Source organism: Tauraco erythrolophus, chromosome Z (genome assembly GCF_009769465.1).
Source record: "Tauraco erythrolophus isolate bTauEry1 chromosome Z, bTauEry1.pri, whole genome shotgun sequence".
In the NCBI taxonomy this organism is placed as follows: Eukaryota; Metazoa; Chordata; class Aves; order Musophagiformes; family Musophagidae; genus Tauraco; species Tauraco erythrolophus.
In genome coordinates, this window is record NC_141496.1 from 92,787,681 (window position 1) to 92,806,343 (window position 18,663).

An 18,663-nucleotide genomic window follows, 5' to 3' on the forward strand; every position below is an offset into this window, starting at 1 on the left:
AGCAGTAGAGCCACATTGATCTAGGAACCTGTGATATACTGAAAGTTATTTTTAAAGTTTCTAAGGGGCTAAAATTGGGTAGTGTGGGAATAAGTGTCAAATGGTAAGCAGATTGGCTACCTGAGTGCATCTGCTTTTTATTGAAAATAAAATGCATAAATAGAAGTAAGCAGCACATCAGGGTTTCTCATTGTAATGTGGTAGCTACTGTTTCCTAACCGTGACTTTTTAAAGGAAGTGCATCTCTAAGCTCAGTCTACAGCCTCCACGTAGACGTTTCTGAAGATGAAAGGACAAGTGGTCAGCCTTTTGGCAGGCTTTCTTTGAAGTGTGAGGAAAGCTGCTTGCAGTGATAGCTGCTGTCCATATTGTTCCTTTACAGCAAAGGGAAAGCTTTACAAATTCTACAATAACCATCTTTTTTAGACTCAAATGTGTCTCGATGTTGATAATGCTAAAACCAGACTTGCAAATATAGTCCAGCATTTGTCAGCACCACAGTTCTGTAGTCGTTTACAAACAGTCACTGCAAAAGGAGACTGGAACCTGCATAAGTAGGACACAACTGCTTCAGATATTGCCTAGACAGAGTTGTTTGTTCCTTAGGTTTTGCTGACTTGAAACTCTCAAACTGCTTAGCATAAAAAAGAGGGCTAGGAGAGTTCACTGAAAAATAGAAATGTCTGCATTACCTGGACTGTTAAAAAGTGTGGCCTGTGGAGGTCTGTAACTCCAGTTATCTCGTGAGTAAATGAATACAGAGACATGAGTTAGTCATTTGAACTCATGAGCTACAAAAAAAAAACTTGCTGCAGGAATATGACAAAGTTAGTAATTTGGCCAGTAGAAATCGCACTGGCATCAATGAGCAGTTGGTTTTTCAAAACATTAGAAAAGACACGTTCAATAGTCAAGATCATCTAGCCTACAGGCTTACCAGATTACACTTCACGTGTCCAGTGTCTGCTGTCTTTTTACTAATAAAGTCTTATATAAATGCACAAAGACAGAGGCTTTACCGAATGTGTTACACATCATTGAAACTCTGTTTCTCATGTCTGTACCATAGATGCTCTGAGGGCAGAAATATAAACATAGTAATAAGGCCAATCCTCCAAGCGTTAAGGGTAATTTAAGCCCAGCAAAATCAACTAACATCTCTGCAAGCAAAGCTCATAGAAGGTGACCGTATTCCATGAAGTCAACCTCTATGTATGCCAGTTCTGGTCTGAAATGGCTTTTTGCAGAATGGTGGTTATGGCGGCCCACAGGTTCTGGCTGGCCCCAACTAATCACACATTCAAGAAGCATGCTTTCATGTCCTTATCAGTACTGCACACTACAATCCGCAAGTGACTAAATCAATCAATGTGCTTTGTAATTAAGCTGTAGTCTGAAATGTGTTTCCTTCACCAGTCAGTATTTGCAAACATAAGTATTTTCTGAATAAGAGACACAAGAGTAGCTGCTTTTGTTAAAAAAAAAAAAAAGATATATTTAATATAAAAAACCACAGCATTAAAGTGAGAACCTTAGGCAACAAAGTTTTATCATAATGTAAGTTAAGAACATTACACTTTAATTACTGACCAGTCTGGTATACTACTTAGATAAATCCTTGATTGCTGCATCTCATGTAATCAAGTGTGAGCTATGACAGATAAGCAGAAGTTAGACCTGTTTTCACCTGGGAGTGGCAGCATCTTTCTGGCTCACATCTGGCAACTTGGTTTGGAGGAAAGCATAAATATGTGGCCAGATCTTATTGGTTTCTGTTCCAGAGAAGGATTTCAATAATCCTTTTTCCCTAAGGAAGAAAAAGAGGAAAGCATTACAGAATTGAAATTGTCTAATAGTTCCAGGATCTCTGCCTCTTTTAAGATTGCCCTGGAAGGAGTGTGTGAATATACGTGTGATTTAACATCAAGAACAGCCATAACATTGGGAATGCAGGCTGGACATGCATTACTCTGTTCCTCAAACAGTAAGTTATTGGTCACATCAGTTCATAAAACTGACAGATGTCCACAGAGTACCTAATAACAAACAATGAAGGGTAAAAACAAGAAGCAGTAATGCAATCATATAGCACATGCTGTACAGCAGTCATCCACACAACTGTGACTACGATAGGTATTGTAAAGTTACACCTCAAGGATCAAAGAAGGTGCATCAGAACAAGCAAGTCAACTAGACACAATCAAGTGATTTTAAATTCGTTCTAGTAGCTAGTTTTATCTGTAAAGTATGTTATTATCAGTAATAATAGCTTAGGCCTATGTCTTACTGTGGTGCTTTTGTAGCTTTCTGAAGTGAAAATGCCTGAACATCAGAAAAATCATTGTCAATCCAGAAAAACTCCTTCTTTAAAACTTAACTACCCCAAAGATGGAGCTTCTAGTTTTCTGCTCAAAAGTTTTGGTAAAGCATAATGAGGGGTGGTAGATGTGGAGATAGAAGAAAGACAGTCACTTCAGCATGTTGTCAAAGAGTCTGATTTCTTTGTCTAGGCAAGAGAAGACAGCTCTGCATGGTGACCTACTATTTTCCATGTATTAACAATGTGATATTTGCAGCTCTACATGAAGAGAAACTTTGTGTTTAATTTTGGCTCTTAAAAGAACTAATAATTTGTAATTACTCTGCAGTGCAAATGGCAGTATTCGCAAAAAGCTACTTATCCCAAAGAGTCTTGCTAGCTATGCCTATCACAGTCCTGGTCTTAGAACAGCCACTTTTAAATCCACATTAACAGTTTCTCTATTTATGTATTGCTTCTTGACCTCTTGCTCTTGTCAGGAGGGCTTCTACTTACACATCCAGAAGAGAAAATACTGTTAAAGCTTCCCAAAAGAGGAACTGTCTCTGTTACCCTCACTAACCAGTGCCGTGTTGCTCAGAACAGTACTATAATGTATTGAATACCTATGGCTCCCTTGGCTGAGAACAAAACACTATGCAGCCCCTTGCTCACTCCTTGCCTTGGTGGGATAGAGAATAAAATGTAACAAAAGGCTTCGGCTTCCACACAAGGACAGGGAGGGTGGTTCTCCGGGGTCGGTACTGGGGCTGGAGCTGTTTAATATCTTTGTTGGCGACATGGACAGTGGGATCGAGTGCACCCTCAGCAAGTTTGCTGACAACACCAAGCTGTGTGATGTGGTTGACACACTAGAAGGACATGGGGGTGTTGCTTGATGAGAAACTCAACATGAGTCGACAACGTGCACTCGCAGCCCAGAAAGCCACCCATATCCTGGGCTGCATCAAAAGAAATGTAACCAGCAGGTCTAGGGAGGAGATTCTGCCCCTCTGCTCTGCTCTACTTTCCTGAGACCCCACCTAGAATACTGTGTTCAGCTAAGGGGCCTCCAACACAAGAAGGAGATGGACCCTTTGGAGCAAGTCCAGAGGAGGGCCACGAAGATGATCCGAGGGCTGGAATGCCTCTCCTATGAAGACAGGCTGAGAGAGTTGGGGTTGCTTAGCCTGGAGAAGGCTCCAAGGAGATCCTGAAGCAGTCTTCCGGTACCTAAAGGGGGTCTACAAAAAGCTGGAGAGAGACTTTTTACAAGGGCGTGTAGAGATAGGACAAGGAGCAATGAATTCAAACTGAAAGGGGAGATTTCAATCTGGTCTAAGGAAGAATTTTTTACAATGAGGGTGGTGAGACACTGGAACAGGTTGCCCAGAGAAGCTGTGGCTGCCCCCATCCCTGGAAGTGTTCAAGGCCAGGTTGGATGAGGCTTTGAGGAACCTGATCTCATGGAAGGTGTCCCTGCCCATGGCAGGGGTGTTGGAACTACATGATCTTTAAGGACACTTCCAACCTAAACCATTCTGTGATTCTGTGGTCACTTCCCATGGAGTCATGGCCTTCTTTGGGCACAGCCACCTGGTCCAGTGTGGGTTCCTCCATGAGTTGCGGGTGGATTTCTGCTCCATCATTTCTCTGATGGGCTTCAAGGGGGCCACCTGCTGTCTCCCCATAGGATGCAGGGGAATCTCAGCTCTGGCACACCTCCTCCTGCTCCATCTTCACTGGCGTCAGTGTCTGCAGAGTTGTTTCTCTCAGATCTCAGTCCTCTCTCTGCTGCAGCTGCGCTGGGCCCAACTGACCCAACAAACACTGGCAGCTCTGCCAAGATGAGTTCCACACCACGGACGCTCCAGGAGCAGGGTGCTTCGGGGCACTCCAAGCCACAGCCCACCACCACCAGGTGAGGACAGCGGCAGCCCAGCGCAGACAGCCGCCTGCGCCTTCTCCCTCTCTCTGCTGCAAGTCACAAGTGGTGGAGGTTTCTTTGTGCTTTCTTAAATATTTCATTCACAGAGGCACCGATGGGCTCGGCCCTGGCCAGAGGTGAGTCTCACTTGGAGCCAAGGAAGCTTCTAGCACCTTCTCACAGGAGCCACCCCTGCAGCCCCTCCTCTGCTACCAAAATCCAACACAATGCATAGTGCTCTTTGTAAAGTTAAATATGGCTGCAGTGAAAGGCTATTCTGCTAAGCAGGCTCCGCTGTTCATGCAACAGTGGAAAACATTTTACAGGGCTGATGTCCTGCTGAGCTGATGAAAGATATGCTGCTACTCGTACCACGTTCACTGTTGCAGCATCTCTGTAATTGATGAGATCTGTTCCTCGCTAACACGGGAGAAGCTTTTAGAATGTGGAAGAATAGATTTTACTACTTACCGATAATATTCTAGAACAGGTTTTGTTTGTGCGTCATAAGCCTGCAGCCTCTTGGTAACCGTCTCTGGCTTATCATCATCTCGCTGAACAAGTGGCTCTCCAGTAATGTCATCAATGCCCTAATCATGTTTAAAAGCAAACAACAGGCGTGTATTTCCATTTCAGTATGTTTTGTGTAATTTTCTATTTTGATGATGATCAGTTTCCAGTTACTCAAGATGCAGATTTCTGCTTGTAAAGAGAAAGGCTACTGTCCATATCTTATCTGGAATATAAGATGTTGACTTTCCAATAAAACAGTCCATCAGTTAAAAATATTTTCTCAGTAGTGGCAATGAACATCAGGTCATAGTAACTTGACTAATTTGTCCTCTGGAACATTTGTTGAATATGGGAAATACGTAGACAAAACCTTCATATATGAGGAAAAATATTGTTGGTGATAAGTTCCTGCATAACAGGAAACAAGCAGGAGACCAATTTGACCTTTGTTTGACATTACTGAAATGGGGAAAGGAGTTAATGGCCCTTTAAGTTGCAAAATGGAAGAGTTATCATTTAGCAACAGCTGTACAAAAAATGGCATAAAAGCCAGCTGAAGTTTTTCTGGGATTCGGTAAACAGGGGTAGAGACCTAATGTGTCAGCTATGACAGCTCCTATTCCTACTGCACATTTCACCTCCAATTTACTGAATTGTTTTAAGTGATTACAGAGCTTTTAAGCCTTGAAACCAGCAATGATGGAAGAAATTATTGACCACAGGAATATTTTATGAAGGACTAGCTAGTGGCATAAAAGTTGGCTCCTTCTTAGGTGCATCAAATTGTGCGTCTAAGGACGGAGTATGACCCACCACAGATATAAGGGCCTCTTTATCCTTCGTACATATTAATTAAATCCTGAAGAATTTTGATTTTCCCTAAATACAAGTTTAATCTGACATTTGGAGTGGAAACATGAGTGATCTGGCAAGTACAAAGCCAATTAGACCACAAAAATGCTTTCCTGCCTGCATTGTGGCAGTCAGTTTCAGAAAATCAGTAACCGTGAATGTTCAGTAAGCTTCTCTGTTCATGAAGGTGTGAAGAAAAGTGTTCCAGAACATCTGTGTCATATTAGAGATGGATTTATATGCTCAAACTTACCTTGCTTATATAATACATCCTTAACTCAAAATAACTTACCTGTTGCTATCACATTTCACCTGGAATATATAACACACTCGAAGTGTTTCTTTTAGCATCTGTGCAGACAATCATACTAGTGCCTTCACTGTACCTATCAAATATTGAGCCTTCAGCCTTGCGTTAACTCTAAAGCCATAATCTTTTGGTTCTGTGAAGTAAGTAAACATTTTTCAGGTCTATTAGACAACAGAGACAATTGTATTTGAGCTGTTCAGCTCCATTCCATGGTTTCACTTAAATGTTGCAATCCACTTCACTATGTTGTGATAAGTGTGCTAATTAGTGGAAGGCAGAGTAGAGTGTTCCTAATAGTAAAGCTGTTGCAGCTGAAGCCCACTCTTTGATAGGTCTGATAATTCTCTGTTGCAGGTTGCCTAAAAAATAACCATGACTTAAACCACTGTATTTTAAACAATACAAAGGCAGTGTTCCTAGTTGCTCACTTCCAGTGCTTACTTGCTATTTCAGCTGGTCTCTTTTGCTGCAACACTGAAATCCCAAAACTACAAGGCCTGCTGTGCTTCTGACGTAACTTTAAACAGAGCTTCCAGGTGAAATGTGATGGCAACAGGTAAGTTATTTTGAGTTAAGGATGAAATATAGCTTAAGCTGAGTTGCACTAAGGCTAATCTGAGTTCCTCAAAAATGTTGAGGTAACAATGTACAATCGTTATCTTCAAGTTTATTATTCTGCTCTAGGATGCTTCAAGCCGTAAGCTCTTTGATCTGTTGAGAAACTTCCCTGACTGGCAAGTTTCTACATCTAATTTTGCAATAATGACAACTGTTACCTTGAAAATACCTGTCCCAGTTAAGCATAAACACAGTGTGCTTCCTAGATAAAAAGAAGGACGAAGGAGAAGAAAACTGTACATTTTGGACTGTACAGGCTGCAAACTTGCAGAACAGGCAAAGAACATGCCCAACTCCTACGCCAGTGTGCAAGACTTAGAGTCTTCCAGATCAGTGAACAGCTTTAACAAGAGTTTACATAACACCATGGTGTGACCAGGCAGACCATCTGCTCCGCGTGGCAGCAGAGCTGCGAGAGGAAGGAGAAAGGTTCAGGAGCATCAGGGAGTCTGAGAAAGAGACAGCCTGGTGGGGTCACGCTCTGCTCAACCTGAGACACAAACAGGAAGAGCCACAGAAAAAAAAACAAGATGAAGGGGATTCTGTATCCTCCCCCCATCAGACAGAAGGCAGTAGCTCAAAGGAAAGGAGTGATTGGAGGCAAGTCTGTGCTCAGGGCTACAGGTGAACCCCCTCCTTGTTCACCTCGTCCTCCTAGATGCCTCTGTACAGCAGGTGTGAGGCTCTGGAGGTGGAAAGACAGTTAATGGGTGATGTGGATGATGGTCCATCTACACCAGAGCTGTTGCCAGGGTCAGAAAGGCCTGGCCCCAGTATCACGACCACCTCCATGAGGAAGAAAACAGGTTATAGCTGTAGGTGACACCCTTCTGAGGGGAACAGAGGGATCGATATGCCAGAAAGACCCTCCTCTTAATGAAATTTGTTGCCTCCCTGAGGCCTGGGTTAGGGACATCACTAGGAAACTTCCAAGACTAGTGTGGCCCTCGGCCTAGTACCCATTACTGCTCTCCCATGTGGGTGGTGATGAAGCCACAACATGTAGTCCAAGGGCGATCAAAAGAGACTTCAGGGCCCTGGGGCGGTTGGTAAGGGAATCTGGAGCACAGGTTACCATTTCCTCCACCTTCCAGTTGTGAGCAGTGACACTGGAAGAAACAGATGAGCTCACTCTATTAATGCGTGGCTCTGTGGCTGGTGTCATTGCCACAATTTTGGGATTTTCGATAACAGGATGGCCTACATGGCACCAGGCTTGCTGGTGCCAGATGGGATTCACCTTTCTCAAAGGGGAAGGAGGGTCCTTGTTCATGAGCTAGCGGGGCACAATGAGAGGGCTTTAAACTAGACTTGAAGGGGGAGAGGGATAATATCAAGCTTGCTGGTGACAATCTGAGAGCACCTGAAGAGCAGCAGCAGAAAGGAATTGCAGCCACTCCAGCCATAAGTCAGATTCAACGTACTTTTAGATCAGGTCTAAGGAAGAATTTTTTACAATGAGGGTGGTAAGACACTGGAACAGGTTGCCCAGAGAAGCTGTGGCTGCCCCATCCCTGGAAGTGTTCAAGGCCGGGTTGGATGAGGCTTTGAGGAACCTGATCTTGTGGAAAGTGTCCCTGCCCATGGCAGTGGGTTGAAACTACATGATCTTTAAAGGTCCCTTCCATCTCAAACCATTCTATGATTCTATGATTCATTCTGCAAGGGACAAACACATTGCCCATCAGCTTTAGCTTCTACCGGGGCACTAACATGCCCTGAGAGGCAGGGTTTTACCAGAAAGCTTCTGAGCTCCTAAGAGATTAAATGAGCCTTATTCTTCTGAGCTGTTGTGTTTTGCAACAATATAGGCAAACAATATTTTACTGCCATTACCAAACGCAATGTAACATTTAGCACCAGCACTGACATGTATTGCTTACCTGCACTTTGGGAGGACTGAACTCAAGATTGTAGACTCTGCCACTAGCAGGGTGGATCCAACGTGCTGTGAGCCGACATTTTATGGTCTCAAATGGTACATCTAGGTCAATCACAGTGTCTATTTGACATTCTTTATCCAGGGCTTCTGCCTGAGCAACCGTTCTGGGGAAACCTTTTTAAAGGAAACAGCTCTATAAAAATCTGAAGGCAGAGTTATAATGAAAATTACCTGGATTCAGTCATTAGAGGAAATAATTGTCAGGCAGAAAAAAAAAGCATCATTATACTGTAAGGGTTGAAGAGGTATTGTATTTTCCAAGTGTTTTCTGTGTAACATGGCACTTTAACTTGTTAAACGCCTCCCAGCTTCTATTTCCTCATTTCAGTTAATCATCTGCCCAAAAGTGTAACAAATAAAATAATAATAAAAGCATTGTATAAACATTTTGAACAATAAAAGCCACAGGCAGTTCACTCAGAGGTCTGGAACAACCTAGAAACCTTTGTGACAACTCTTACTTCCACAGTTGTCTAAGTCTGGCTTAAGAAGGTGACCATTACAAATCGATTTTAATCAGTTGCAGTAAGCCCAATGTACCTACCAGAGGCAGTCCAGTATTAATTTTATGTAAAAGAGTAGCTTTAAAAAGAGTTCTGGAAAGTCTAGTGTGTCAAACTATCCTCGGGAATGATGACTGTGAGAACACTCAGGCTGCACAGCAATCTGTCTCTTCACTTAAAATCCACTGCATTTTGCCCCATGACCTCTATGGCTCCAGTAGTGTCCCTTCAAAGGCACAGATTACTACTAGAGAAATCTGGTGGTACTTAGGAAGGAGGAGTGAGAAACAGAGAATAAGAAAACCCAGGTGTCCACAAAGAATTTTAAATGAAAAATTGACCACAGAACTTTAGCAGTCTAAGCTACTGCAGAGCACGCCATTGCACCATAGATTCACTAGAATAATACCTCTACCCACAAAGCTCTTGCACAGTCTTCACAGTATTCAATAGTTTGTAATTTTCATTATAATAAACAAATAAAGTTCTGCACAGAAGCATGTACTGATAGGTACAAACTTAAGAAACTCTTCTTTGCCTAACATTGGTTGATGAGTCCATTGCCTGAGTAAGGAACCAGCCAAGAACTAGCCTTACAACAGAAAAAAAATATTTTGTGGTTTTTCAGGCTATTGGGTCTTGTCTAACACATCACAAAAGGAAAGAATTGATTAACTCAGACCAAGCTCTCGCTTGTGCATTAAGTCTGACGCACCTGGTTTGCTTCACAGTCATCAACTGCCCTCATCCTTTTTCTCTGACATTCGCATTATCTCATGGAAGTGCTTCTAAACGTTAAGAGCACAGGGAGAGCCAGGACTCCAGCACTGCTGTTCTTTCTTACTATTGACAAGCTAGTCAGCCACCACACATCTATGTTATGCAGCTGGAAAATTAGTTTGCTTTGGAACTTAGTAATGAGAAACTTCCTCAACAAATTAAAGTGTCTTTACAAAAGCATTTCACTGAAACTGAACCAGTGTTTGCTGCATACAGTGTTTTTGCAATACAGAAAAAATAATCTACAAGATCTGATGAATTATGTAGAACCCAGGAACACAGAGAAAAGTGCCCTAATTATACAGCACATAAATCTAAGCAGATCATACCCATGCACAGACCACTCAGACTGCTACATCTGCTATGACTCTAGAAGCCACCAACCTATTGTAAGGCAGTAGAAATGGGTATTTGGCTAAGTGAGCATACAAGCAGCTCAGTAACTCTATTTAGTTTGACCTCATTGACCTCAGCTGTTGTTCTAAGTTGCAGATATCAAACAAAAGACTTCCTGGCTAACATATTTCAACAGAACAGTATTGTTCCTACAGAGCTGACTATGCTAGAGCTATCCTTAGTGTAATTCTCTGAGTCTCATTACAAATGCTGATGCAGACAAAACTTCTGCTCCAAAAGTTTAAAGAAGGCAGCACGTTAACATGAAGCAGAAATTGATTTATTCTCTTACAGTCTCCACACCATCCTCCTGGTAAGAGTTGCCAGTGTGCCCAGCTATACTGCAACACATCCAGATCCACAAGGCTGGAACTGTGTGTACACGGGGCCTGGAACTAAAGAAAAAAAACAGCTGCAGCTCTTTGCTTTATTGATTAGGTTTCATTGTGCTGTTCACTGTGGGAATTAAGCCTTTGTCTTCATGAAGGAGGAACATAATTGTGACTAAAGCCATCAGAAAAGATCACTGTACTAAAAGCAATTATAATAAAGCACTAAGGGACAGAGAACACTGTGGATTTTTCACTTCCTCTAAATAAAAAGCCACATGATAAACTTTTTAGTTTTATCTGCTGAGACAGGTTGTGGCTAGAATCCAAAAACACATCCAGCCTAGACGCTATCTTTGTGCTGTGCATCCAGCTGTACTCCCATGGGCTGGGCTAACAAGAGCCGTTCGGTCCAGGAAGACAGCAGCAAATGCATTTTCTCTCTACTGTGAACGCTGAAGCAATGAGCTTACACTGCAGAATTGCAGAACAATTCACTCTAGAGAACAGAACGAAAAACCAAATGAAAGAGTCCTTTTAGAGCACTGAAGCAGTGTTTTTGTTAGTCATTTATTACACACTGCACTGCTGCAGTACTTGCTTTTCATACTTAACCCGTTGCTTTATCACATACCTACCTTTCTAATTAAAAGAGTCCTCAGGCCCATTCTTCAAGTGTCCCATTCCCCAAGGACTTCAACAAGAAAAGGCTTTTAAAAAAGCAGCTTCTCAATGCACATTTTAAAGGGGAAATAAAGCATAAGAATTACCAAAATTGCCAGTTTTGAAGTTTTATTGAAGTGTTGAATTACCCTTTCCAACATAAATGAAACACTCCCGTAACACTCTGAAGGCAGGATGCACCCACGGTATTTTACAGCTAAAGGGACTGGGGCAGACTAGCTGCTGAAAGTTTCACAACAAGCTGGCAACACGTACTGTCCAGTTGCTATGACTCAAGGATGGCTACTGGAGTGTAGGTACCCACAAGTGACCAAAGCACCAGTGCAGATTTTCGCTCTCCATACATAGTGATATCCGATACGCTAACTTACCATCTAATAGCCAGTTGTACTGATCTAGACCTTTTAGCTCATTCAGCATCAGTCGTGTCATGATGTCATCTGGAATAAGCTGCCCTTGATCAATGTAGGTCTTGGCAAGGATTCCAACTTCTGTAAAAGTAAGAGAAGTTGCATTACACTATCTTTGACCTCCTGCAAGCGAAAAAAAGCCAAAAAGCCTGCAAAAAGTTTGTTTTGATCAGGGTTGGCGCAGAACAGTAAAGCTGTAAACAAGGCAGACAGCATGCTTGCTGAAATCCAAAACCAGATCATCAGTTAGGATCTGATCATGAGATCAGAAGATGCATCAGATTAATTTGATGAGTCTGTAGTTCCACAGATGGCAACAGGGCATTCAGCACACCTCTATCCCCACACCCTCCAAATAATTTTACTACTCAGTGTTTGAAATGTTAGCTTCCATGAACTAAAATCAGGACAGGCCATTAGGTGAAAGAGTCTTGAAAAGATGAAATATCAAGGATACAAGTTGTCCTATGAAGACAGGCTGAGAGCATTGGGCTTGTTCAGCTGGGAGAAGAGAAGGCTCTGGGGAGACCTCCTAGCAGCCTTCCAGTACTGAAAGGGGGCCAACAGGAAAGCTGGAGAGGGACTTTTTACAAGGGCATGTAGTGATAGGACAAGGGGCAATGGATTTAAACTGAAAGAGGGCAGATTTAGATGAGATCTAAGCAAGAAACTCTTAACACTGAGCGTGGTGAGGCACTGGAACAGACTGCCCAGAGAAGCTGTGGCTAGTTATGACGTTATGACCTTATGGCTTCACTATGGAAAGAAACGCCTTTGGTATTTGAAAGAGCAGTGGGTATGCAGTGGGACACGCTTGTCAGGTATGTATTTTTATGATTACTAGAGTTACAACAGGATGTTTATAGACGTTGTAAACTATTTATGGGAGCGCATAGACACTTGTATTTTCCCATGGAACTGACTAACCTTTAATACCAGTCATTTAGCCCACAGGCTCGCTAAAATGCCATCCATGTATCACTGTTCTGGATATCACATCATGCTCCTACATGACAGGCAGCAGCATGCGGTAGTTCACCCAAATCATGGGTATAGCCAGGAGTAAATTCATTTGCCTGGCTTGTGTCCTAGGCACAGAGTCTCTGCGGCCTTTGTTTATAAACACTCAATTATGCAAGTCACCTAGAATAGCAGTTAACTTGGTTTTACTTTGGATCTGCAGAAGCCTTTGGTTGCAGCCAATTCAGATTTAGTTACAGTAAACTAAACAGAAGAGAAAATGGGATGGACTGACATAACAACACAAGATATAACCACTTTCAGCAGAAAGCAATGAAGAACGCTGGTCCCACCGCTTGATGCGGTATTGGAACGTGTGATAGTACAATGGCCCTTCTTCAGACAAGGAACTGAAAAGTTTGAAGACCAGTTAGAAATAGGCACTATGCACCTTGGTCAGGCTTCAAATAATCCTCACAATGTGTAGAAGACTCAGACTCCAGTGCCGGAGTCCTCCAGCGCACCACAAACTGGAAAGAAGGTGACAGTCTGCCTGGATACAAAGTGTCTGTTTTCCTTAACTCCCTTCTTCAAGGTCAGCACGTCATACCTCTTTCACTATTCTAGTGCACTTCGAACTATGTACCCTGCAAAAGTAGGCTGTGAAGAGGAATTAAATTACATCTGGACAGTTGAACGTGCATTTGATGCTGAGATCTGTTACTGATTTACGCTGCAGCACTGCTGTAGCTACAACGGTCTAAGAATATGCGCAAGGCAAGGTTGACAGAGAACGGTACTAACGTACTTTGGAAAGACAGATGAGCTTTTGGGCCCAAAGTGGTTTGGAGCATAGCAGTCTGTAAGGTCGTATTATTAGAGCTGGAAATACGCTGCCTCTCTTTACAATCCTCAGGTTGTTTAGAAAATCACTGTTACAGAAGAAAAAAATACGCACAACTGTACACAAATAGCTACATTAGGACAAAAAGTTTGTATACTAGACCACAGCTTCTTTTTTTTCCCCTGTTGTTGGGGGTGAGTTTTCATGAGGTTTTGGTTTTACTTCGTTCTGTTTTTTCAGCTTTGGTCTGAAACCACTACAGGCATTGAAATCTTTGAAATTAAAGGCAACACAGCTTTCTTTCCTGTCTAGGTGATAACAGGTATCCATGTTTCAAGGTTTTGCAAAAGATTGGCATGTCCTAACCAAGGCCAACAAGCTCTAGCCATATTCAGACAACAGGTCACTTCACACTAGAAAGGTGGTCAAAGACTCTCCAGAGCAGCAGAACATGGCAATCACTGCAAATTGCTAAGGACGCTCACATGTTCAACTGCATTTTTCGACGAAGTCCATTTTCACAAGACAGCAAATGCCAATAATGGCACCGTATAACTCTTGTTCATTATATTTAATTTTCCAAGTGTTTTTACTGCCCAACTTAACACAGTTCTGAAAGAACTGGGAATTGCAAGACTCTTCTGTTAAAATAAAAATTCATAAACTCTTTGCCTTGACCAAACTTGTCAAAGTTCTCTGAGTTGTCTCTCAGTCCCTCTCACTCCTTCAGTGTACTACTCTTGCTGTCTCAGTATTCATCTCAATCCCTTGGAGACCATTTCTGCAACCAGTGACTCACTTTCAATAAAATTAAGACAGAGCTTCAACTGGGCTAATTAGTGAATGAAAAACTCTGTAGTAGATTCCTAGAAGTTCTACACTAGTTAATTTGAACCAAACTTCACCATCTCTTCTACCCTCCACTGGCTTCTCTCCTTGCATCCAGGGTTTTAATGTGTCTGCTACACTTTTACTTTATATCTTGGTTCTTCTTCACATTCTTTCATCTGTCCAGCCCACTTTGCCAAATCACTTTTCCTTACACTACTTCATGACTCCCTCCTCAAGTCAAGCAATAGGGTATTTCCACTTGCAATTTCCTCTTCTCACACACCTTTCAGCTTGATTCTGTTGCTCTTTGATCCCACTTCCAACATGTATGGAAAGAGCACAAAACCTAAAGATTTTAGTAAATAACGTATTTTCTTCATCTTCTGGAATGCCTTCCTTTCTCACTAGGTGTTAACTTACATCGAAAGCTCCTAACAGCAATGATTTTGGTTTTGTGACCCTCTATAAATAAAATCTTACGCTTGTGCAACCAAATAGACAGAAAAAGCATGAATATGATCAGATATGCCTGCACAGGTGGTGCTCCTGGCAAATATTTAACTTGCAGATATCAACTGTAATAAAGTCAGTGAACTAAGCTGAAGTCATTGTTCTTAGAGAGCAAATACTCTATGCAAAAAGAGATGTGAAAATCACAACACATGACAATTGATTTCATAATACAGATAATTTTTCACCTTCAAACACACTTATAAGCTTCCAAAACCAGGAATGCCAGTTACCTAACCATGACACTGCAGTGATACTTACAAGTGAATGTAGTCCTCTGCCACTTCAAAGAGCTGGAAATAACAATACTCTCACTTCATCACATTCCACCTGACATGGTTCCTACAGGGTTTTCAACCCCATCGTGAAGCAAAGCAGATGCAGAAGTTAGGAGGGGACTTTTCATGGTTGCAAAGATCCATCTCAACAGAGAGCCAGAGGTCAAGTGAGGACTACATAACAAGTATAATTCACATCATCACCTGCCACAAGCAACTCTGTATGCAAACACAGGCCATGCTGAAACCTAAGCACGATATAAACTTTTTGTAAGATAATAACAATTTTAAAAGCACAAGGTGAGCAGCTTGAAAATTTCACTCACTGTTTTTGGAAAGCATCACTACAGCTATGCCTGCCAGTCCAGGACAAGGCCTTCTAATTTTGGAATGGCTGGAAATTCTAGGTACCTATACTTCTAGCCATCTAACAAAGATCTGAAAAAGTCTGATTGCCCAGAAGTCCTCCTCTCACCCCGTCTGTTAAAAACATGAATATTTTTCCCTTTCAAGATGTTTCAGCTGGAAGACTATCAGAAACACCTACAAAAAATGCTGGGCACTCAAGACACCGAGATGAGGGAACAATTGCGCGTTACAAAACAAGAAAAACGGGATAAACCCCAGAAATGCCCCGTTCACGCTCACAAAGAGGACGCCAAGTGACAGCTTGCAGAGGATCCTCGGCTGAAGCCTTGAGGCCCACTTCGGTGGCCTCTGGCCTGCAGGAAGAGCTGCGTGAAGACGCCGAACCTTCGGGGTGGGGGGGCAGGGCACACAGAGGTGAGACTGAGGAGGACCAAACCCCCTTCAAGAAGCCCCCAGGGGCTTCCCGGACGGTGGGTGAGAGAAGGGGAAGGAGCGGGTCGAGCGCAGGACCGTTCCCCGCCACCCCCGCCACAGCAGAGCGGGGCCGTGTCAGGCAGGAGCTGCGTGGGGCCGGTTCCCGACGCGGAGAAGGCGGCGGGGGAGGGATCGTCCCCGACACCCCCCCCCCCCCGCCCCCCCGAAAGCTATGGCCCGTCCCCGTTCCCACCTGTCTTCTTCTGCATGTTGTCCCTCAGCAGGTCGCCGCTGGAGAGGTGCTTCATCCCGAAGTGTTTGATAATCCGAGAGGAGATGGTGCCTTTCCCGGAGCCCGGCGGCCCCATGATGACGGCGCGCAGCAGCGGCGGCACCACCATGCTGCTGCTGCGGCTGCTGCGGGCCGGGGCTGCGCGCCGCGGAGCGCCGGGCGGAGCGCGGCTCGGAGGGAGGGCCGCCTGCCCGGGGAGCGCCGCCTCGGCCACCCGCCGTAGCACCGGGAAGGCGGGAGGAGGATGGGGGGGGCGAAGCCGAGGCCGGTCCTCCCAGGGAAAAGCGGTGGCAGCTTTTCTAGCTGTCAGTCAGCGGCAGGAAGGAAAGATCCTTTACGTAAAAGCACCGCGGCGGGGCGGGGGGGGAGGCGCGGGGAGGTGTAAGTAAGGCAATTCGCATTTTAGAAAGTAAAGCGTCAGAGAGCATTTGGGCGTCACTGCCCTAACTGGCCCTGACCGACCTCCCCGCGCCCCTCTGCCCTGGAGCCGCATTCGGCTGCCCCCGGACCCTCAGTCCCTGTTCCCGCTGTCCCTTCTGAACGGTCGCCGAGCACTTCCCAGGCGCGCCGGGGACGTGGCTTGTCACCCGCTGTCACCCGCTGGCTGCCGGGCGGCGGGCACGTCCTGCTGCTGCCGCTGCGCGGGGCTGCGGCTGGCGGCGGAGGGCGCTGCCTCCGGCCCCGTCCGTCCCGCCCCGCGGCAGCCCCGCTCCTGCGGGCTTCTGACGCACGAGCCCCAGCTGCACGGGGTAGCAGCAGCTGCAGTTTTAGAAAGCTGTTCCTGAGCTTTATTTAAGGTACCCGGGCGTGAACTGCTGCAGGTTGGCCTTGTCTGGAGCAGCGCTCTTCCAGATGACGACCAGCGGTGCCTTCCCACGGAGACGGTTCGGTGAGTCTCAGCTACAGGAGGACACGGTTCTTTTCGCCAAAGCAGAAGATTGTACCACTTCCTGAGCGTTCCCTGTCCTGCCCGCAGCAGGAGAAGTGAGCATTCCTGCTAAAGCTTCTGGAGGTGCTGATAGATCTCAACCACTACGAGCTAGCAGGGCCGCAGAAAAGCAGAGCTAAACCCAAAACATGAACTGAATTCAGCTTTCCATTTTAAAACCTTGTTGAATTTCAATGGTTTTACAAGAGATTTGTAACGGCAACACAAAAAAGCTTAAATGGACATGTGGTACTTAACAACAGTATGAAAACGGGAATATACCCAAAAACTGCCTTGTCAACAAAATAAATTGCCTTAACAATTACGGAGGAAGGCACTGGCTTAGTACAGAAATCTTATGAGCATAAATCTTATTACACTGAGCAGTGTGAAGCCCCACAACTAAACCTAGTAATACTTTTATTCTAGAATACAGTAGGACAGAAAGAGTGAAACATTCAAGGCTTTATGAATGTTTCCAGGGCAACATCTCAGTCTGCCAAAGCACCACAGTCTTAAACAAAAATTGGCAACAAAAAGCCATTTAAATGTTAGAAACCATACCGTTCATTTTAAGCTTCACTCTTCATAGACTTCTGAAAGGTGCAAGTCCACAAAATGTGTAGACAACATCTGAGTGTTCCTATAGCAAATCTGTGGAAAAATGGAAGGTAGTATATGAAACAAATATGTGACAAATAACTAGATTTGTCAAGAGAGATTGTTAAACCTTATCTCTGAAGTCAACATGTATAAAAACCAGCAATTGTTTATCTGCCTGCTAAAGATGGAATGTGAGGTTCAGCCTCTCTGCAGGCACTATTGAGCAGCTCAGGAAAACTCCACAGAGGACTGCTAAAACAATCCCATTGTTGAAGACTACTTAGAAACCTGTCTGAACTTCTGTTGTGGTATAAAGGATGCACAAAGAAGGGGTGCAAGTGGATAGAAAGGCACTTCTCTCTCTCACACACATGCTGTCACTAACATATGGCCTTTGCACAACAAAAGTGGGTACTTATATGACAAAAATTGTATAGTAAAATACATGATTGTTCTTCTCTCTTTGGCTGTCTTCGCCAGAGTCCAAACCTTGTCCTAGTGGTTTTGTGCAATAGTTGTGACACATTCAGAAGTGGAAAACGAAATCATGGGAGGATTTGTAGTACTGAAATAGGTTATTGGTTTGTTAGTTCACATACAGTGTTTTGCACAGGTATTCTGTATTTAAAAACATGGACATTATTTTTTTCTGCAGCTATCACTTTGATGTTTGGAATGTGACATTTGATTATCTTCATTCAGACTTAATTTTTCATATCTTAACACAGAACGAATTGCCATGATTTAACCCCAGAAGGCAACTAAGCATCATACGACTGGTCACTGACTCCCACACACATATCACAGTCCCTTTGACATGAGTTCACGCTGGAGTTCCAGCCTGTCTGGTACAGCAGCATAGAAACAGCAACGATGTCCTGGCCATCTGCCAGCCCAGGCACATGGCCATTGCTGTTATCAAAACATTCCCAGGCACAGCAGAGTAGGATAAGAAGCAGTACAGCAAGCAGAGAAAGTAAAAATAAGCCAGTAACAAGCACAAAACCATAATATACAGTAAGGCAAGCAAGCCCTATGAGCACAGAAGCCTGCTGATTAATAGGTAAACGG

General features: G+C 43.9%; 1 protein-coding gene across 1 annotated transcript; it reads right to left on the reverse strand.

Moving 5' to 3' along the window:
* Positions 1–1,517: 1,517 nt before the first annotated feature.
* Positions 1,518–16,170, reverse strand: AK3 (adenylate kinase 3). Its single transcript, XM_086629357.1, has 5 exons — positions 16,023–16,170; positions 11,525–11,644; positions 8,403–8,575; positions 4,698–4,816; positions 1,518–1,807 (listed from the first exon to the last, which is right to left on the reverse strand). Exons 1-5 carry the CDS (start codon positions 16,168–16,170, stop codon positions 1,684–1,686), a joined length of 684 nt encoding a protein of 227 aa, XP_086485483.1. The 3' UTR covers positions 1,518–1,683.
* Positions 16,171–18,663: the final 2,493 nt, after the last annotated feature.